At 46.0% G+C, this 22,980-nt stretch overlaps 1 protein-coding gene across 1 annotated transcript in view; it reads left to right on the top strand.

Moving 5' to 3' along the window:
- The first annotated feature begins 948 nt into the window (after positions 1-948).
- Positions 949-22,980, top strand: part of LOC137509050 (MOB kinase activator 3A) — an 89,462-nt gene continuing 67,430 nt past the window's right edge. The window contains exons 1-2 of the mRNA XM_068233801.1: positions 949-1,133; positions 16,230-16,726. Coding sequence (XP_068089902.1) covers positions 16,309-16,726 — 418 coding nt within the window. The 5' untranslated portion in view covers positions 949-1,133; positions 16,230-16,308. The remainder of the gene's footprint in view (positions 1,134-16,229; positions 16,727-22,980) is intronic.

Below are 22,980 nucleotides of genomic sequence, written 5' to 3'. Positions count from 1 at the left end.
CCTTCCGGACGCTTACAGGTCGCATGTAAACAGACTCACTATGGCCATCTTGTGTCCAAATAGTAAACTACACCCTAAAGCATTTTACACATACAAATACATTGTTTTACACAATAAATTAACTCATTACCTCCCACACTCCCCAATTATTTTTTTTTTGTAATTTAAAAAAAAAAAATACAATAAAAAAAACATAAATAGTTACCTTAGGGACTGAACTTTTTAAATATTTATGTCAAGAGGGTTTAACACTGTTACTTTATAAACTACGGGCTTGTAATTAGGGATGGACGCAAAACTGAAAAAAATGCACCTTTATTTCCAAATAAAATATTGGCGCCAAACATTGTAATAGGGACATAATTTAAACGTTTTTATAAACGGGACAAATGGGCAAATACATTTCATGGGTTTTAATCACAGTAGCATGCATTATTTAAAAACTATAATGGCCGAAAACTGAAAAATAATATTTTTTTCCCACATTTTTTCCTATTTTCCCATTAAAACACATTTAGAATAAAATAATTCTTGGCATAATGTCCCACCTAAAGAAAGCCTAATTGGTGGCGAAAAAAAACAAGATATAGTTCATTTCATTGCCATAAGTAATAATAAAGTTATAGACGAATGAATGGACGGAGCGCTGAAAGGTGACAAATTGCACTGGTGTTCAAGGGGTAAAACCCCTCAGTGGTTAAGTGACATAACTTCGTCTTGTATACACACAAAAATAAAACTAGAAAGTTTCTTGGTAGGATCAAGTTTCAGTTTACTAAAGATATGTATCTACAGGATTCGTGTGCATTTGTACGTGCCTCTCGATGCAGCTTTTTATTTGTCTGTTACATCTTATCAGCGACGCACTCCGCCCTGACGTCGGACCATATGACTTTTCTCACTTTTTTTCCTCCTCCTCTTCCACTCACGAGAGGAGGTGCAGAAGGGGAGTGGTCACGAGTTTCAACCAGGAATTACGAAGCCTGGGCGGAAGCGGTTCAAAGTTACACACCTCGGAACTTTTGCTGCGGATACGTTTAGACAGACTGGAGGCAGTTGTTTTCCAGGAAGAAGTGCTCTACCGCGCCGATAAAAAGCAGTTGGGTTGGATTCTGGAATTATCTGTCCATGCGGTAATTAAGAAGTGTATACTTTGCATTATAATTGTTGTCTAGGCCATGGCTGCGTGAGTGAAGTGAGATGTCTATGTTTATGTTTCTACTTTCTACAGTGAGCAAAGGCAGTGCCGAATTTTGTGTCATACAATGTTTTGTAGTGCGACAGGGTCAGGGCCGGTCCTGGACTTTCTGCTGCCTGAGGCAAAGATCGTGAAGGCGCCCCCCCAGCCGATACCCCCCCATATCCCTGTCTGTCTCCATCTGCTTGTTCTCCCTCCTGTCTTTCTTAGCGGAATTAAGCCTGATTACACACTTTCAATTACGATTGGCCAATCATTGACCAATTTTACCACCTTCCTTCATGTAGTATAAGGGATACCTACAAAATCTGCTCATAGTGCGCAATATCTGCTGCCCAGCCTCATACTACATGACGCAGGTGGTAAAATTGGTCAGTGATTGGCCAATCATAATTGAACGTGTGTACCAGGCTTTAGCCCTCATCTTAGAAGTGGATGTGTTAGAGGATTTAAATGAATCATGTATAATCCAGGGAGTGGGACCGAGTTGGTTTGCTGAGACAGTGTGTTGGTTGGGTGTGGAGAGGAATCGTGACGATTCCACCCAACACGGTGCACCTGACCCAACCAACACACTGTCTCAGCAAACCAAGGTAGGCTAGCTAGGTAGGTAGGTAGGTGCCCCAATACAAGTTAGATAGGTAGGTGCCCCAGTATAGATTACATAGGTAGCTGCCCTCAGTATAGGTTAGATTGGTAGGTACCTCCATTGTAGGTTAGATAGGTAGGTGCCCCCCAGTATAGGTTAGATTAGGTAGGTGCCCCCCAGTATAGGTTAGATTAGGTAGGTGCCCCACATTATAGGTTAGATTAAGTAGGTTACCCCAGTATAGGTTAGATAGGTAGCTGCCCCCCAGTATAGATTAGATAAGTAGCTGCCCCCCTAAAGGAGGGGAGAGCCGCGGGGAGGGCAGCCCGACCTCTCCCTCCCTCCCTCTCCCAGGGCTGGTCTCTGTGCTCCCCCCTCCAGACTTGACATAGAGCAATGTGCAGGGAAGCCTGTACTAAACGACTCGCCTCCCTGCGTTCCCATCGCCGCTCAGTCGCCGCTGGTCTTCTTCTCTCCGCATACGCTGATACACACACTGCTTCCTGTAGCCGGAAGCAGTGTGTGTATCAGCGTATGCGGAGAACAGAAGACCAGCGGCGACTGAGCGGCGATGGGAACGCAGGGAGGTGAGTCGTTTAGTACAGGCTTCCCTGCACATTGCTCTATGTCAAGTCTGGAGGGGGGAGCACGGAGACCAGCCCTGGGAGAGGGAGGGAGGGAGAGGTCGGGCTGCCCTCCCCGCGGCTGCGGTTCTCCCCTCCATACAGCGCACCCCCTCTAGGGCGGCTGGCCCGGCGGCATCACGGTGAGTGGCACGTGGCAGCAGAACTGACGTGCGGTGCACTGCACAGCTTAGTTGGGGGCGGGTCCCAGGCAGAACACAGTCCGGGCGGCCGGGTCAATGACTCACGGTGTGTGCAGGCACGGAGGCGTCACAGCCAGGACTTCACTGCAGAGTCTGCACTGCAGCCTGCAGGCAAATTGTGGAAGCAGCCAATCAACCAGCACTCGCTCTCCCATACCTCCCAACTTTTTGAGATGAGAAAGAGGGACACTGAAGCCATGCCCCTGCCACACACCCTGATCACACCCTCGTCACACCCCAAGTCACGTATACCATAAAGATTGGTCCTTTCTATCCTGGTTAATTTTCCTTCATATTAACATTTTAAAATCAGCAATATATCAATTTAAAGGATGGGAATAAAGTTTAGTCAATTGAACACTTTTTTTAGTAGAGAAATATATATATTTACATAGAAAGAGTGACAAAGTCCTGAAAGAGGGACAAATGAGGAGGAAAGAGGGAATGAGGGACAGGGCTCTCAAAGAGGGACTGTCCCTCCAAAAGAGGCTGTTGGGAGCTATGTATAAGAGAAAGGAAGATTAGAAAAAGAGCAAAAGAGGGGACAATTATTGTAAACAAGGGGGGGGGGGAGTAAGAGAAGGAAAGAATGAGGACACAGAGCAGAGGAAAGAAGAGAGATTGGTAGAGAAGAAGAGGGGAACAGAGAATGAGATATCAGTGCAGTTTATCAGGTTTCCTTCTCCTCAAAATTGAGAGGAAAGGGGAGTGAGAGGAGCAATAGAGAAGCAAAGGATAGAGATGGGGAGGAAGGGAAAGCCGAAGAGAAAAAACAAGATAGGATAAGGAAACAGTGAGAGAGTGAAGGAAAGTGAAAAGAGTGAAGGAGGAAATAGGACGTTTTTATTGAGGCAATAAATCAGGCAGGCTGAGAGTGGGACAAAGCACACATCTGCCCTGCAAAGTTATCTTATCTGCAGACAGTATATATTGCATCTGTTTGCTTCCTCGTCCCAGCTCCGTCATCTGAAGCAAAACCTCCGTGTGAAACCTCCGTTCTGCTTCATCCCCTCCCCAGAGACACTGCTTGATACACAGGTAAACTAGTCCAGCAATAAGCCGGGAGAGAACGGCAAGCAGCATTTCCATTTGAGAGGAGTAAGTATTGATGTTCCCGCACTGTGCGAGGGGGCGGAGTGTGAATTGTACACACGCACACACAGTAGGGGGAGGAATGAAGCTCCTGCTTGCCGTAATGGAGCTGCTGGCTCCGTGATCATTTTTTTTTTCGCCTCCAACTCTGCCAAGCCACCGGGACAGAAGGGGGGGTTCCCGGGATTGCGGGAGAGCCCCCCCAAATAGAGACAGCCCCGCAGAATGCTCCTCCCCAGGCAGTCAGACTAGAAGGCGGCAAGGACCAGGCGCAGTCACTTCCTGTTATGCCTGATGCCGCCCCTCCACATCTTGCTGCCTGAGGAACCCGCCTCACCCCGCCTCATGGGCGGGCCGGCCCTGGACAGGGTGGCTTAGTGGATAGCACTTTCACTTTGTTATTAATCTTGACTAGATGACTGCCTACTAAGTGTTTATGTTCAGTCTGTGTTTTATGTGGATTTCTCTCAAAAACTTACTGATGAGCTATGCTTTTCCACACAATTTGGCAGATAATGGTATCCCAAGGGATAGCTTGCTGCTAGGGATAGTCTATCGGAGCAGTTCTTTTCGGCTCTGCTAGATTTGGGCGCAGCCAGCGTCGCCATAGACTATAATGGGAATCAGTCTATTTATTATTTATTTGTTGTATTTATAAAGCGCCAACATATTACGCAGCACTGGACATTAATTTAGGTTACAGACAATATTTAGGGGTGACAAACAGCAATATGACAATACAGGAATACAAGAAAACCAGATCACACAGCACAGTATGAGTACAAGGTAATGCTTAGTCAGTCACTGGATGGGAGCATGGAGTTAGGCAAGTTAGGTTCACTCAAATGCATAGCATGGGTGCACAGTAATAGAGGTTCATGATCAGGTAGGACACAAAAGGAGTGAGGACCCTGCCCAAAGGCTTACAATCTAGAGGGAGAGGTAGGGACACGAGAGGTAGGGGACCAGAGTTCGGCTGGGTTTAGAGCAATTGTGAGGGGTGGTAGGCAAGAGTGAAAAGGTGAGTTTTGAGGGCCTTCTTGAAGGTGTTGAAGGAGGGGGCTGCCCTAATGGGTGGAGGTAGGGAGTTCCATAGTGTCGGAGCGGCTCTTGAGAAGTCTTGGAGGCGTGCATGGGACTGGGTGATGCGGGGGACGGTCAGGCGAAGTTCATTGGAGGAGCGGAGTGAGCGGCTTGGTGTGTATCTCTGAGTAAGATCAGAAATGTAGGTTGGACAGGTTTTGTGGATGGATTTGTAGGTCAGACACAATATCTTGAATCTGATTCTGGACTGGATAGGAAGCCAGTGGAGGGATTCACGGAGGGGAGTCGCCCTGGTGGAGCGATGGGAGGAGTGGATAATTCTGGCAGCCGCATTCATGATGGACTGCAGTGGGGCTATTCGGGTCTTAGGGAGTCCAGACAGAAGGGCATTGCAGTAGTCGAGGCGGGAAATTATGAGGGCATGGATGAGGAGTTTGGTGGTGGCAGGGGTCAGGAAAGGGCGAATCTTACAGATGTTACGAAGGTGGAAGTTGCAGGACTTTGTGAGGTTTTGGATGTGGGGAGTGAAGGAGAGTGCGGAGTCCAGGGTGACACCCAGACAGCGGGCTTGAGAGGTAGGGTGAATAGTAGTGTGGTTAACAGTGACCTGCACATCTGGGAGGTCCAGGGATGACCGGGGTGGGAAGATCATAAATTCCGTTTTGTCTAGATTTAGTTTTAGGAACCTAGCGGACATCCAGGAGGAGATGGCAGATAGGCAGGAGGAGACCTTGTCCATGGTAGTGGTGGATATGTCAGGGGTGTGGAGATAGATTTGGGTGTCATCTGCATACAGATGATAGTTAAAACCCATGGAGGAGATAACCTTGCCAATGGAGGATGTGTATAGGGAGAACAGTAGGGGGCCAAGGACCGAGCCTTGGGGGACTCCCACTGAGAGGTGGTTGGGGGTGGACGAGGACTCATTGAAGGAGGTCGTGAAGGAGCGGTTGGAGAGGTAGGATGAAAGCCAGGTCAGGGCGAGATCGTGAATGCCCATGGATTGGAGGGACTGGAGGAGTAGGGGATGATCTACTGTATCAAAAGCTGCTGAAAGGTCAAGGAGGAGGAGAATGGTGTATTTACCTTCAGCTTTAGCTAAGGCAAGGTCATTGACCACTTTGGTGAGAGCCGTTTCGGTTGAGTGGGCAGGCCGAAATCCAGATTGCAGTGGGTCTAGTAGTGAGTTGGCATTGAGGTACTGGGTCAGGCGTTTGTGAACCAGACGCTCAAGGAGTTTTGAGGCGAAGGGGAGGAGGGAGATCGGGCGGTAGTTGGAGGGTAGCGAGGGGTCGAGGGAGGGTTTCTTGAGCAGAGGCAGTACAGTGGCCTGCTTGAAGTCTGAGGGGAAGGTGCCTGTGGATAGGGAGAGGTTAAACATGGTAGTGAGGACTGGGGCCAGATCCGTGAAGTGAGGCTGAAGTAGATCAGAAGGGATAGGGTCAAGGGGGGAGGTAGTGGTATGGGAAGTCTGCAGTAGGTGGTTGACCTCCTCAGTGGTAGTAGGAGTGAAGGAGGTGAGGGGAGGATAGGGTGGAGAAGGAGTAGGTTGTGAGCAGGTGGGAGGTGAAGATTGAAGATTGGATATTTCCTGACGGATGGAGACTATTTTGTTGGTGAAGTGGATGGCTAAATCTGTGGCAGAGAGGGAGGAAACAGAAGGTGGGGGGGTGGGTTTAAGCAGGGAGTTGAAGGTGCTAAAAAGACGCCGGGGATTGGAAGCTTGTGCTCCGATGAGCTTGGTAAAGTATTCCTGCTTCGCATGAGCAAGGGCAGTGTGGAACTGCTGCAGGTTAGTCTTGTACTGTAGAAAATCCTGGTTTAGTTGAGTTTTCCGCCATTTTCGTTCAGTGGCACGTGTTTCCCTCTGGAGGTTGCGAGTATGGGTAGTGCGCCAGGGCTGGGGGTTAGGGGGTCGGTTGCGGCGGAATATTGGTGGAGCAGCTTTCTCTAGGGCTGATGAGAGAATTTGGTGATACTGAGCTGCAGCAAGATTAGGACAGGTTAGGGTGGGGAGAGTGGAGGATAGGCCATGGAGGGAGTCAGCAAGGACGCCAGGGTTGAGCTTGCGTAGGTCTCGCTGCCATCAACCAGGTGGGTGGGCGGGTAGTTTGGAGGTGCCTTCCGTGAGGAGGTTGAAGGCGAGAAGGTAATGGTCTGAGGGTGGAAATGGTGCGATGTCGAGGTCTGCAATGGTGGTGGATTTAGTGAATATAAGGTCGAGAGTGTGACGTGCAGTGTGAGTGGGGGCGTTGGTGTGTTGTACTAGGCCATGTGAGTTGGCTATGGTGAGTAGCCGGGTCGCAACAGAGTTCTTGGGTTCATTGATGGGTATATTGAAATCCCCGAGGATGATGGTGGGGAGGTCAGAGGAGAGGATGTGTGGGAGGCAAGGTTGTCGAGAAATTGTCGTGTGGAGGGCGGTATAAGACTGCAACAATGGCTGGGAGGGGATTGTAGAGGCGGATAGTGTGGGCCTCAAATGATGTGAATTGTAGGGAGGAAGGTGGAGTGAGGACACGGAATGTGCAGGATGGGGAGAGGAGCAGACCCACCCCTCCCCCGGTCCTGTTGTCTGGTCTGGGGGTGTGACTGAGGTGAAACCCCCCGTATGAGAGGGCAGCCTCTGCGGCAGAGTCAGAGGGGGTGAGCCATGTCTCAGTGAGTGCGAGGATGGTGAGGGATTTGGAGAGGAAGAGGTTGTGGACCTCTGTAAGTTTATTGCGGACGGATCTGGCATTCCAGAGACCGCAGGGTAGGGGGAGCATGTGCTTGTAAGTGGGATGGATGGAAATGAGGTTGGGGCGAGGATGGGTGTTGAAGTTATTTGTGGACAGAGAGCTGTGAAGTGGGTCAGCAGGGGATGCTTGTCTGGCAGCAGGCTGTGGCCCAGGGTTAGGCGATATATCACCAGCAGCAAGTAAGAGTAGGAGGGAGAGAGTAAGCAAATGTGAATGGGATTTAAATGTTTGTGAGGTTTTTGAGCTGCTGGAGGGAGAGAGAGATTTCAGGAGAGCTAACAGTTCATGAGAAGCTGAGTAAGGTGAGGGAAGCAGAGCAGGTGAAATGAATATGGAGTGAGGTACACTGGGAGGATGCATATTGCAATGCAACTTGTAGATGTTTGCAGACAGGCAGAACATAAGAAAAAGTGCAGTAAACATGGTAAGTGTCAATGATTATCAGCAGGAAATTTCCAACTCCTAAACAGTTTATGAGTATGCAGTTAGTGCAAGCAAACCTGTGTACATAAAGAGTCTACTTGGTATAGTAGACGGCGCTCAGTGAGTAACGTTGGTGCTGTCAGAAGATGGAGCTGAGGTTGCTTAAAAATCACAATAATTCGGCCTCCAGCAATAGCTGGAAGCCAAATTATTTCATTCCCTACCATCCATGGCGGCCTGGAGGGGGAATAGTAATTAAAACAGCCCGGACTTGTGCAGAAGCAGGATCAGCCATATACCTGCTGTATCCTGTGCCCAAGTCTACCGGCGCCGTTTTCAAATGTACTCTATATAGTCTATTGGATGCAAATTCTATCCAGTTTGAAATTAGGCCAATGGAATGCTGACTTTGATTAGCCCAGTTCCAAGAAGCATACCGATTGCTTGATTGCAAGTTAAAATGTATTTGCTTTTTACTGACCATCTGTTTTATGGGATAACAATATACTTTGTAAAGAGCTGCAAAATATGCCTGTTAGGTAGGTGCATACAGTAACCACTTAAGGACCGGGATAATTCTGCTTGATCTGTGCTGGGTGGGCTCTCCAGCCCACAGCACAGATCACATTGCAGCCAGGGCGACCAGAATCCCCCCCCAACACCCCCCCCCCCCCCCCACACACATTTTCTTTTTTTCCCACTTGGGGGATGTCCTGCTGGGGGAGTCACCGCCGGCTATTTTCCGCCTCCCTCTCTTTCCCTTCCTCCCCTCCTTCCCATGGGTGGCACAGGACGGCGACCCATCCTGCACCGCCTCTGATAGGCTTCTGCCTATCAGATGCCAGCGATCCCCGGCCAATCAGAGGCCGGGGATCGCCGATCTCCTTTAACGGCACCATGTGACGTAAACACCGGGGATTTCTTCCCCACGTGTTTACATTTAGCCTGCGAGCCGCGATTGGAGGCTCGCAGGCTGTTCACGGAGACACTACTTAAAGAGAGTCTGAAGCCAGATTAAAAATGGCTTTTTAGCTAATATTCAGCAGGGGCATGTTTGCCCCTGCTAAAATGCCGCTATCCCGCGGCATAACGAGGGGTCTTTTCCCCCCCAAAATCCCCCCTGCTACCTCCGGGGAGCGCTTCCGTGTGAGGCCGGGCTATGAGCTGCAGCCCTGCCTCACATGAGTCTATCAGCGGCGGATCTCCGTCTCTCCCCCGCCCCTCTGTCTGCCTTCGCTTAGGGGCGGGGAGAGGCGGAGATACACGCTGACAGACGCGTGTGAGGCATGGCTGCAGCTCATAGCCCGGCCTCACACGGAAGCGCTCCCCGGAGGTAGCGGGGGATTTGGGGGGGAAAAGACCCCTCGTTATGCCGCGGGATAGCGGCATTTTAGCAGGGGCAAACATGCCCCTGCTGAATATAAGCTAAAAAGCCATTTTTAATCTGGCTTCAGACTCCCTTTAATCTCTCCCTCCTCTCCTGCGTCCTGTTTGTCCACTGTGATCAATGGATTTCTCTGTCCTCCATTTTAAAAACTGCCACTACCCCCTAACAGCTCCCTGGTCAGCACACTGTTAAACTGTAATATCACCAACTTGAGCCATAGGGAAGCATGGATATTACCTTGCACATGCAGTTGTAACTGACAGCTGCTGATATATAACTGACAGCAACTGGTATATTTCAGTTCTGACAAAATATGGTCAGAACTGGAAGGGATCACTGTAAGAAGAATATGGTGAGCTTCTGAGAGGAACTGCCGATGATGTTAGTATGTAATATTCATTTGCAGCTACGTCATGTGTTTATTTTAAATAATTTTCGTCGCTTCAGGTTCCCTTTAAGGACCAGACACTTTTTTTCCATTCAGACCACTGCAGCTTTTAATGGTTTATTGCTCGGTCATACAACCTACTATGTAAATGGATTTTACCTCATTTTCTTGTCACTAATACAGCTTTCTTTTGGTGCGATTTGATTGCGGCTGTGATTTATTTATTTATTTATTTATTTTTTTTTCATTAAAAAGACATGAATTTTGTCCAAAAAATTTTTTTTTAACTTTCTGTGCTGACATTTTTCAAATAAAGTAAAATTTCTATATACATTTTTGTCCAAATTTTATTGTGCTACATGTCTTTGATAAAAAAAAAAAATCCAATAAGTGTATATTTATTGGTTTGGGTAAAAGTTATAGCGTTTACATACTATGGTGCCAAAGGTGAATTTTCCCATTTTGAAGCATCTCTGACTTTTCTGAGCTCCTGTCAGGTTTCATGAGGTGCTAAAATACCAGGATAGTATAAATACCCCCAAAATGACCCCATTTTGGAAAGAAGACATCCCAAAGTATTCACTAAGAGGCATGGTGAGTTCATTGAAGATTTTATTTTTTGTTACAAGTTAGCGTAAAATGACATTTTGTGACAAAAAAAGATTCCATTTCTGCTTACTTGTGAAAAAAAAAAAATTGAATCTGCCACGGACTCACCATGCCCCTTTCTGAATACTTTGGGGTGTCTACTTTCCAAAATGGGGTCATTTGTGTGGTGTTTCCTGGCATTTTGGGGGGTGCTAAATTTTAAGCACCCCTGTAAAGCCTAAAGGTGCTCATAGGACTTTGGGCCCCTTAGTGCACCTAGGCTGCAAAAAAGTGTCACACGTGATTATTACCGTACTCAGGAGAAATAGTATAATGTGTTTTGGGGTGTATTTTTACACATACCCTTGCTGGGTGGGAGAAATATCTCTGTAAATGAGATTTTTTATTTGATGATTTTTTATTTTTTTTATTTTTTTACACACAATTGTCCATTTACAGAGATTTCTCCCACCCAGCATGGGTATGTGTAAAAATAAACCCTAAAACACTTTATACTACTTCTCCTGAGTACGGCGATACCACATGTGACACTTTTTTGCAGCCTCGGTGCGCTGAGGGGTCCAACGTCCTATGAGTACCTTTAGGATTTCACAGGTAATTTTTGAGGCATTTGATTTCCACACTACTCCTCACGGTTTAGGGCCCCTACAAATGCCAGGGCAGTTTAGGAACCCCACAAGTGACCCCATTTTAGAAAGACACCCCATGGTATTCCGTTAGGAGTATGGTGAGTTCATAGGTTTTTTGTTTGTTTTTTTTTGTCATAAGTTAGCGGAAATTTATTTTTTATTGTTTTTTTCACAAAGTGTCATTTTCCACTAACTTGTGACAAAAAATAAAATCTTCTATGAACTCATCATACACCTAACTGAATACCTTGGGGTGTCTTCTTTCAAAAATGGGGTCACTTGTGGTGTTCCTATACTGCCCTGGCATTTTAGGGGCCCAAAACCGTGAGGAGTAGTCTGGAAAACCAAATGCCTCAAAATGACCGTTCAGGACTATAAGCATCTGCAAATTTTGATGACAGGTGGTCTATGAGGGGCCGAATTTTGTGGAACCGGTCATAAGCAGGGTGGCCTCTTAGATGACAGGTTGTATTGGCACTGAAGTGCAGGAAGGACAGGATGTTCTCAAATCGTGACCTGGACATGGCAGCAGAGAACATGGGCATGTGATGTATTGGGTGCGTAGACCAATAAGACCGCAGTACATTCTTTTTGACTAGACCCATGTTAAGGAGAAGGACCCAAAAAAATGTTACGTTCGGAAACTTGGAGTGGTTTCCACTGAAAAGGCTGGGCATGGTAGCTTCTTGGTTTGGCGGTTGCGTATTGTGTGGCATAACGGTTGGTCTCAGCCACAATTAAAGGGGCCCATACACTCAGACGATTTTCTGGCCGACCAATCGATCCCGATTGATCGTTTGCAAATCGGTTGGCCAATCGACCGATCGATGGCCGATGTCGATGGATTTCCATCGAGCTGGCAGGATGGAAAATTTAGGTCGATCTGATGAGATTGCTTATCAGTTTGCATTGGCCTTAATGGAAATCTGATGGCAAAAAAATGCCATCAGATAAGGTGCCCATACACTCGTCAGATTGGCAGCAGTTAGATAAGAAATGCATCTGATGATCTATCTGATGAGTTTTTAGAACATTTTTTACCAGGATAGAATTCCAATAGATTTCAGTTTGAAATCTATTGGAATTCTATCTGATGGCATTTTTTTGCCATCAGATTTCCATTAAGGCCAATGCAAACTGATAAGCAATCTCATCAGATCGACCTAAATTTTCCATCCTGCCAGCTCGATGGAAATCCATCGAAACCCATCGAAATCGGCCATCGATCGGTCGATTTGCAAACGATCAATCGATCGATCGGGATCGATCGGTTGGCCAGAAAATCGGCTGAGTGTATGGGCCCCTATAGAATTCCAATTGATTTCAAAATGAAATCTATTGGAATTCTATCCTGGTAAAAAATGTTCTAAAAACGCATCAGATAGATCATCAGATGCATTTCTTATCTATCTGCTGCCAATCTGACGAGTGTATGGGCACCTTAAGTCGTAGAGACCAGCAGTGATTGGGGAAAAAAAAATTCTATCACTGCGATGGGGCGGGTGAGGGTTTGGCCGGGTGATCAGAAGCCCGCAGGGGGCAGATTAAGGCCTAATCTGATGGATAGGAGTGCTAGGGAGTGACAGGTGATTGATGGGTGTCTCAGGGGGTGATTAGATGGGAGAATAGATGCAATCAATGCATTGGGGAGGTGATCGGAAGGGGGTCTGAGGGTTGGGCCAAGTGATCAGGAGCCCACACGGGCAGGGCCGGATTTACCAAATGGCATCCTCCTTGGTCTGCATCCGTGGAACCCAGCAGTGCTTGGATCGTCAGTGCTGGTAAAGCAATTTTTGCAAACCACTTTATACCTATAGGTAGCTAGGTATAGGTGCCTTCAGTATAGATAGCTAGGTAAAGGTGCACCCAGTATAGGTAGCAGTAGCCCCCTGTCCTCCGCTGCCCGCCCCACTTCCTCCGCTCGCACCCCGCACAAGCAGCCGCTTACCTTATGCATGCATTGCGTGGAACGAAGACCTCTCTTCCTCCTCGCTGTTTCTTTGCTTGGCTTCTGCTAATGACCCACCGCAGAAGCCAGTCACCAGGGCAACAGTCAGGACGAAGAGAGGTCTGCGCTCCATGCTGGACTGGATAAGCTGCTGCGTGTATCTGTGCGGGGGGACGAGCGGTGGAGGTGTGGGGGTTGCCGCGATCTGAGGTCTGATTGAGAGTCAGCGGGGATCAGAAGGCACACTGTGGGGGGAGGGAGGCCCGCTAAGAGCAGCACTGATGCCATAGCTACTGGCACTGGTGCCATTTTTAAAGTACAAGTGGGCCCACTGTGGATTTGTCCAGCTCCCTGGCAGCCCAGTCTGAGCCTGACGTGGCCCTCCTCACTCTATTGTTGTACCCCCCCCCCCCTTCCCGATGGCAGGCCTGCACACAGCCATCACTGTAAAATTGGGGCTTTTGTGTGCTTTCAACAACTATGGAGTCTGAGCTTTGTCACCCCTGGCTCTTTCCCTAACCCCAGCTTATACTCGGGTCAATCATATTTTCCTGTTTTTAAAGGTAAAATTTGGGGTGTCTACTTATATTCGAGTATATAGTTAAGCTGGATGTCACAATAGTGATTAATGAAGGTCAATGAGATGCAAATAATTGAGTTGATGCAGGATTATGCAAATTTTGCATGAACATGTATGCAGCTTGTAAATGGACAAAACAAATACTACAAAGTTGGAATTTGGTCCATTTTCAATTTGCATACATTTAAACAAACCTGCATCAACATAGGATAATTTACATCTCATTCACCATCCCTACTAGCAACATAACCAATCTTTATTTTAAAAACTTACAGCAGAGATGTTATGAACGTACAAGATTCCTGTGTCCACAATCAAATGTTTCTGTATTCAAAAAGTACGGTGACTGCTTTATTACAGCAGCAAAAATCAGGTTTTTTTAAAATTGGTTTATTACAGGTTTTTGGTCTAAGCGCTGACATTACTGTATGTACAATTTTATTCATGACTATTATCTGAGATACTGTGTAACGAGAGAGAGAGAGAGATACTAGTAGACCTAAGCCCGTTTAAAAACAGGCTCTAGGTCTGTGTTTGTGGGCACGTGCACGCTCACCCGCCGCACGCGGCTGCTCACTTGTCGCCGCACACCTGGCCGCCAGCTCACACGCCGCCCGCTCGGCTCCCTGGCCTCGTCCCCGGCCTCCTTTCTCTGGGTCCGTGCTGCGCACATGCGCAGTACAGGGCCGGCCCGAGGCAGAGGCAAGAGAGGCTCCAGCCTCGGGGCGCAGTGTAGGAGGGGGCACACAACTCACTCAGCTATCATTCCCCTATTGTGTTTGAAGCGGAGAGAAATAAGAAAATGGGATACATGGCAGTGACTACAAGCCAGATAACTAGAGATTTAGGTTTTGGGGGCCCTGGGGCACCTCTTAGTCTAATGGCAATCAGTGTGTGACGGCTGGAGTGGGATGGATGGAGGGGCGCACTTTGGTGTCTCAGCCTTGGGTGCTGGAGGACCTTGTCCCAGCCCTGACGCAGTAGCCAAAAGCACGGACGACGCTACACAGAGACAGGAGGCACACAGGCACGGGTTTTATTATAGAGGATATATAAAAATTTTTTTTTTTTTGTTTGTTTGTTTGTTTTTACAGTTTAAATGAAGAATCGGCACTTATTTTTTTTGTTTTTTTTTGTTCATGACTCTGAGGTACCCAACAATTACTCCGATTCCACAGCCCTGTTCAGTACAGTTCCTCTTTAAAACAGTAGGATCAGCCATACTATGCCAGGGAAAAAAACATATATAAGTAGATAAATACTTGATCTACTTACATAACACATGTATTATAATGTCCATGTTTTGATTTAAGTGAATGTTATATAGTAAATGACGAGAATTCTGTCTTTTGCCCACAGTTAAGGCTAACTCGGGATGTCATATCTGCCCTTTACCTTTTTTCTTGTCTCCTCCAATCACTGAGTCCCCTTAGCCTTGCTTGTAAACACAAGTGAGTAGAGGATTAGGATTCAGATAAGCGGGCTAGCAGGGAAATAAAGGGAAGAGGAGGAATAGATTGTAGATAAAAAAAACCCCCAGCATGCAATTATTTGGCACGACTACTAAAGGGCCAGTGCTCCTTAAGTATGTGATAACTCCAAATCATAACAGCAGAAAAAGTTTTGCAAGTTTTGAATGCAGGATTAGCATCTTTATCACTTAATACACTCAGACCAGTTGCTGTTGAAATTTGATTTTTATGGTGACGATACCGCTTTAACTACTTCACAACTGAGGGGTTTTACCCCTTCAGCATCCAAGCAATTTTCACCTTTCAGCTCCTTCCATTCATTTGCCAATAACTTTATCTCTACTTATCAGAATGAAATGTGTTAAATGTGTTTTTTTTTTTTTTTTATCACTAATTAGGCTTACTTTGGGTGGTACATTATGCCAAGAATTTTTTTATTCTAAATGTTTTTTAATGGAAAAATAAGAAAAAAATTGGAAAAAAAATCCTTATTTTTCAGTTTTCGGCCATTATATTTTTTAAATAATGCATGCTACCGTAATTAAAATCCACATAATTAATGTGCCCATTTGTACCGGTTATTACACCATTTAAATGATGTCCCTATCACAATGTCTGGTGCCAATATTTTATTAGGAAATAAAGATGCATTTTTTTTCAGTTTTGCATCCATCATTAATAAAAAGCCCATAATTTATAAAGTAACAGTATTATACCGTCTTGACATACATATTAAAAAAGTTCAGTCCCTAAGAAAACTATTAATGCATTTTTTATAATTGTAAATTTATTTCATTGTATTTTTTTACAAAAAAAATAAATGTTGGTAACTATTGGGGAGTGTGGGAGGTAAGGGGTTAATTTAAAATGTAAAAACAGGTCTTTGCATTTAAAAAAAGTACTTTTTAGATGTAGTTTTACTATTTGGCCACAAGATGGCCTCAGTCTTTTTTTTGTTAAATGTCCTGTAAGCGAAATATGTATGCTTACAGGAAGTGTACTGAAGATGGGAAACTTTTATTTATTAGAATGATCGTGCAGCTTCTCATAAAAGGCGCCGATAATTGCTACGGGGACTTAGATCAATGATTAGGAATTGCTTTCCCATTCATTGATCTCCTGGCGGGCAGATGGCAACCTGAACGAGCGCACAAATAAGCGGGAGCGGGTACAGCAGTGGTAGCAGCGGGAGTACGTATATTTACTCCCCTGGGCGGTTAGATGAAGTCTGCAGGGGAGTAGATATACTGTACTGGAGCTGTGAAGTGGTTAATGGAACAAATGATTTATTTTTTCCTTCCAGAAATCAAGCCACATCTACTGGGTTATTCAATCAATTTGGACAGCTTATACAACTATTTTTACATTGAATCTCTACTGCCATGTCAAATCCACTCAAGCAAGTATTCAACAAAGACAGAACGTTTCGTCCAAAACGAAGGTTTGAGCCTGGCACACAACGATTTGAGTTGCATAAGAAAGCCCAAGCATCCCTCAATGCAGGTCTAGATTTGAAGTTGGCTGTTCAGCTACCACATGGAGAAGATCTGAATGACTGGGTAGCAGTTCATGTTGTAGATTTTTTCAATCGTATCAATCTTATTTATGGTACGATCAGTGACAGCTGTACAGAGCAGACCTGTCCTATTATGTCCGGTGGTCCAAAATATGAATATAGATGGCAAGATGAAAACCGATATCGGAAACCAACAGCACTGACTGCTCCAGAATACATGAATCTTTTGATGGACTGGATAGAAGTTCAGATAAACAATGAAGGTCTCTTCCCTACAAATGTTGGTAAGTTTAGAGTTTACTTTTATTTTTCCTGGTTATAAAACTAAGAAAAATGCATCTTTTGGAGAGGAGGCCTGACGACTTAATGCAGTATGGTTTGTTAGCTCCCTTGCTTTTTCTGGCAGATGAAAGGCCCACTGTGCCCTCTGTCTTTGGAGTCTGAACAGCATGATGAGGCCCCAGGCTCTTCCGCAGCCAGCTCTTTCAGCCAAAGACTAATGGGTTTAAAGGCCCATACACACGTCTGATTTTTGCGAACGACGGGTCGTTTGAACGTCCCGTCGTTCAGTCATTCGCCCGCCAAATCGGGCGTGTGTACAGACTGTCGTTCGCATGATAAGACTGAGTTTGAGCGATCCGCCGGGTGGATCGCTGAAACTCAGTCTTATCACGCAAACAACAGTCTGTACACACGCCCGATTTGGCGGGCGAACGACGGGACGTTCAAACGACCCGTCGTTCTCAAAAATCAGACGTGTGTATGGGCCTTATGTCGTACTCCCATTGTTATTTATTCCTGAATGCTTCATCTGGTTGGAAAAAATAAAAACACAGGCACTCTAATTACAAAGCTACATGATGGTTCTAAAAGTGGACATGGAAACATTTAGCCTAAGTTCATTATTTGCAAGAACGTACACATTGGGTACGTTTTTGCAAGCTCCTCTCAGCTCAGGAAGCGGGTTCTATTATTAAAAATGTGATCCGCTTCCACTTGTTAAAAAAAACAGATCCGTTTGGGGCAACACAGATTATGAACTTTGTGCATTTTTCTGGCATGGACGCAATTAAGGCCTGTGAGAATGGACAGTGTCCATTCTCACTAGGCTGGTTGTCGTATCTGCTTTAGCAGTTTTGTTCGCCCGCCGTCACACAAATACCCATGTGTCCCTGATTCCGCTGCTGCTGACTCCTCCACTCTGTCTCCGTAAATAGATTGGTGTTGGGCAGAAGCATGGGAATTATCAGCAACAGGGAGTATTCTCATTGGTTAATGGTGGACCAATGGAAATTCTCCATGTTGCTAGGGAGAATTGGTGTATTGTAATCCTGTGGGGAGCCCCATGCCAGCTGTCCCGCTGAATGTGAACTCCTGGGTCTAGTAGAGGAGTCCACAGCAGCACAATTGGGGGACACATGGGTATCCATGATCAAATTTAAGGGGATGGAACACGGATGGCGCAGATGTGTGACAGAGCAGAGGTGTCTGCAGAGCGGATGTGCTTATCGTGCTGTTTTGCATCTGCTGCAAGTGGCAACAGAGCCTTACAAAGTTTATATAATCTTGCATCAACTTATTTCCATTTCATTGACCAGCCCTAGTAAAGACAATAAAAGCTGAAAACTTTTTATGGCTAGTTGTAATTTTAAAAGGGTAGCTGTTAGATAATAGGTTTGGCAAAGGTTAGATATACTGGCTGGGTTAGGAGTTAAAGTGTATCGAGCACCATTTTTTAGCACCCAGGACATCTCAATAGTACATTTAAAAATGCATACCAACAATGTCTCGTTATTTAACCCTTTATTTTTACACTTTAACACAGGCTTTATTAGCTTACTTTCAGCAGGCCTGCCTATCCATCCCGTATGCAGAGATTTCAGGCAGCTAAGGACTTAATTGTTTCATTGCACTCATTAAAAGAAGTAAACAATACCTTTTTATCAACAGAGGGGTGGGTAATTGGGACAACGTCTTTAAAGAGCTCATCTGGAGGGAATGTGTGAACATAGCATTTGTGGCTTCTGTAAATAAGGAAGGCTAGAAGGGGGAACATGGCAGCTCCTATAGATATTTAAAACCAGGAGAAATTCCAGGGAAAGAAATGGTGCTTTAAGGGTTAGGCATGAGGAAGGGGTATACATTAGGTTAGTCTCTTCTTTTTTTCACTGTTGCCTGTATAGTAGGAAAAGATGGGGTTGAGGTAAGTATATAATCTTTTTTGCTTTTTAAAGAGAACCCGAGGTGGGGTTCTCACAACAAAATCCCCATACAAAGGCTGGCTCTGCCTATCGAGCCCAGCCTCTGTTGCTAATCAGATCCCCCCCCCCCTAAATCCCCCCTGCACTCAGCCAGACCCCATTAATCATAGCCGCGCTATGCGGCTATGTTTACCTTCTTAACGTCAGTCTCGGCGCTCCCCCGCGTCCTGCAGAGCTCCGGTCCCCGCCCGCACCCCTTCCCTCCAATCAGCGTGGAGGGAAGGGACGTGGGCGGGGACTGGAGCGATACAGGAGGCGGGGGAGAGCGGAGACTGACGTTAGGAAGCTAAACACAGCCCGCTGCGTGTCGGCAGCGCGGCTGAGATTTATGGGGTCTGGCTGAGTGCAGGGGGGATTTAGCGGGGATCTGATTAGCAACAGAGGCTGGGCTCGATAGGCAGAGCCAGCCTCTGTATGGGGATTTTGTTGTGAGAACCCCACCTCGGGTTCTCTTTAAGTCACAGATGCTCTTTAAAGTGAGCCAGAGACAGTATCGAGCAGGGCTGTGGAGTCGGTCCAAAAATCCACAGACTCCGACTCCTCAGTTTAGGATTCCTCCGACTCCTCGACTCAGACTCCTCTAATTTGCATATTACAATTTTGTTGATTAAAAGTATGTAACATGAAATTCGTCTCTTAACTGCCAACGCTTAGGAATTTAACAAGACAACTGAAGTGAGAAGGATATGTAGACTACTATATGTATTCCCTTTAGACTAAAACTAGTCCTTGGTAAGCGTACTTGTAAAAGGTACAAACCGGAACAAAGAACATCTATCAGGCCCTAGGCCATGTAAGTGTGGGTACATGAAAGAGTGATGTGCAGGTACTCTGCAGGGGAATGAGGAGATTGTAAACAGACAACACCTCTGTGTTCAATGTGCACAGCATTCTCAGTGGATTCCCTGCAGCTCTGTGGGGAGTGCATATGTAGAGTATAGTACTACTGTGTAACAAAGTAAACCTGAGACAGATAAAATTAAAGTTTTATACATACCTGGGGCTTCCTCCAGCCGCCTTCAGGATAATCAGTCCCTCGTTGTCCTCCTCCACCACCTGGATCTTCTGCTATGAGTCCAGGTACTTGAGCCAGTCGGGCGTAGTGCGCATGCACACACTCCGCCGCCAGGAGCATACTACACCTGTGCAGCACTATTGCGCAGGTGCAGAATGTTCCTGGCTGTGGGAGCGGCATGCGACCGGACTACGCTGACTGGCTGAATTACCAGGACTCATAGCAGAAGATCCGGGTGGTGGAGGACAGCGAGGGACTGATTAGCCTGAAGGGGGCTGGAGGAAGCCCCAGGTATGTATAAAACTTTACTTTTCATCCGTCTCAGTTACCCTTTAATTTGTAGTCACCAAACCAAATTTTAACAACATATCAAATTATTTGATTTCATCAGCAAAGGGAGTGCATACATTTGCATAAATCAGCATCAATGCAGAATTATTTCCATCTCGTTGACCATCTCTATTAGTGACACGGCTACACATCAGGCTTTATTCATTTTTTTTTTTTTTTTTTTCACAATCCAAGTTTATTAAAGTATAAAGAAAACATAAGATATACAAGAACAGCTGAGCAAAATATCTCATTAAATACAACAGCTCAATTCACATACATAGTAAAACTATAAGATGTTAGTTCTCGGGTACAGTAGATAGTAGATTAAGATACATCCAGGGAAGTCCCCACATATTCTAGCTTTATAAACTCCATGCTCCCACACCGGGAAGAGACCATTCCCCAACATATATTGAGAGATGTGCGACACTAGTAAGGGAGGACCGCTATAGGCGATAATGAGGTAGAGAGGGGGTCATGCCCAAACCCCTTAGTTATTACTCATAAGCTGTTTATATTCATCAGACAATGCTGGAAGTCGTTCCAAATCGACCAGGTCATAGTATATTGCTCAGACCTGTCTTGTGATGTCAAAATCATGTGTTCCATGGTTTCGATTTGTTCTATTCGTTTGAGCCAGGACTGAATTGAGGGGGCCACTGGGGATTTCCAGTGTAGGGGGATCATTGCCCTAGCGGCGTTGATAAAGTGTATGATGGCCGACTTCTTATACGCTTTTAAAGGTTCATGTGTGTTGTGCAGTAAGAAAAGGCCAGGGTTAAGAGGGATATGTTCTCCTGTGATCTTACCGATTATGCGTTGGACTGAGGGCCAAAACTGTGATAAGGATGGGCAGGTCCAGAAGATGTGGTATATGTCACTTCCACTGGCTCCACAGCGCCAGCATGCGTCTGAGGATGCAGGGAAGATCCTGTGCAGGGTCGAGGGAGTCCTATACCATCTAGTTAAAATCTTGAAACCTAATTCTTGTGTGTTGACATTCAGTGATCCTTTATGTGTAAATAAAAGTATTTTTTGCCATTGATCTTCCTCAATTTCCTCTCCCAAATCTCTTTCCCATAACTCTTGATATTTCATTTTAGCTGGAACCATTGGAGTCAAAAGCATTTGATATAGTGTAGAAACTAAATGTCTATGTTGAATGGAGCTTGTAAGTAGATTTTCAAATGGTGATAGTGGAGCTGTACAAGCATTAATCTTCAAGATGGATTGTAAAAAATGTTTAATTTGAAAATACTGCCAATTAGAGATTGGCCTATTCTCATTCAACAGAGACATTTCTTGCATGGATTTGATCCTACCTTGTGTTACAAAATCCTTTACTCTCGGGTAACTTTCCTTACTCCATGATAGGAGAAAGGGAATATTTTTAGCTGGTGAGAAGTCTGGGTTATCATTAACCTCCCTGGCGGTTTATTAAAATCCGCCAGGGGGCAGCAAATACGTTTTTTTTTTTCTTTTTTTTTTTTTTTCATGTAGCGAGACAATGTCTCGCTACATGATAGCCGCTGCCGAGCGGCATCCCCCCAGCCCCTCCGATCGCCTTCGGCGATCGGAGATCAAGAGATCCCGTTCAAAGAACGTGACGTCAAAGGGGAATCCGATCCACCCCACGGCGCTGCCTGGCACTGATTGGCCAGGCAGCGCACGGGGTCTGCGGGGGGGGCGGCTGCGGCGACGCGTATAGCGGCGGATCGGCGGGTAGCGGCGGCGATCGGAGGTTACACACAGCTAGCAAAGTGCTAGCTGCGTGTAACAAAAAAAAATTATGCAAATCGGCCCAGCGGGGCCTGAGCGGTGCCTCCCGGCGGCATAGCCCGAACTCAGTTCGGGCTTACTGCCAGGGAGGTTAAGGGGAGTGAGTGGGCCTGGAAGCTTCAACAAGCCCAGCGTTGGGAGCCATTTCCTCATGGTTTTCACTGAGGCAGCAATGAGGGGATTTTGCCAGGATGTTTGAGTTTTAGCAGGGAGGCTAAACCATCCCAGGGACGCTGCTGTGCAGCTAGCAGTCTCCTGTTCTATCTCAACCCATGGCTTGGGGTTTTGGGGTAGCGCCCATTCCACCACCCTTGAGAGCTTGGCAGCCATGTGATATTTCTGGAGCTCTGGTAGACCAGTGCCCCCCATCTCTTTTGGCATAATTAAGATGGTTCTCTTGACTCTGGGGGGTTTGTTACCCCATATGAATCTGTTGATCTTTATCTGAAGGTTTTTAAGGAAGCTATGCGGCAGGTCAATAGGAATACATTGGCTAATATATAGAAACCTGGGTAATAAGTTCATCTTAATTGCGGCCATTCTGCCAAACCAAGACAGGAGTGATTGCTTTCCCCTGTTGAGTAGGTCCTTCTCTAGTATTTTCCCTATTTTCCCAAAGTTGGCTGCAAAGAGATCTTTCAGATCTGGAGTGATATAGATTCCCAAATATTTGAATGAATGTTCAGCCCATTGAAATGCAAAGTTCTCTTTACAGGTTTTAACCAACCCAGAGTCAAGAGAGAGGTTCAGTGCTTGCGATTTGTGTAAGTTTATTTTTAAATTCGATATGTGTCCGAATTCTGTAAATTTTTGAATTAGATTTGGTAGTGAAATAAGGGGGATCCGGAGAAAGAACAATAAGTCGTCTGCGAATGCAGCTACTACATGGTGGGATGGCCCAACTGTGATACCCTGAATATTGGGGTCTGATCTAATTGCATTTAGGAAGGGTTCCATAGTTAGTATATAAATTAGGGGTGACAGAGGGCACCCCTGCCTGGTCCCATTTGTGATAAGGAATGGTCTGGATAATACCCCGTTAACTTTCACCCGAGCCGATGGGTTTGTGTATAAGAGTCCGATCCATCTGCACATTGCCTCTCCGATTCCTAGGCGTGACAGAGTGGCATGAATATAGTCCCATGCCACC

This window comes from Hyperolius riggenbachi, chromosome 1 (assembly GCF_040937935.1).
Source record: "Hyperolius riggenbachi isolate aHypRig1 chromosome 1, aHypRig1.pri, whole genome shotgun sequence".
NCBI classification, from domain to species: domain Eukaryota; kingdom Metazoa; phylum Chordata; class Amphibia; order Anura; family Hyperoliidae; genus Hyperolius; species Hyperolius riggenbachi.
The sequence above is the reverse complement of the archived record's forward strand: the minus strand, read 5'-3'. Positions and strand labels throughout refer to the sequence as shown.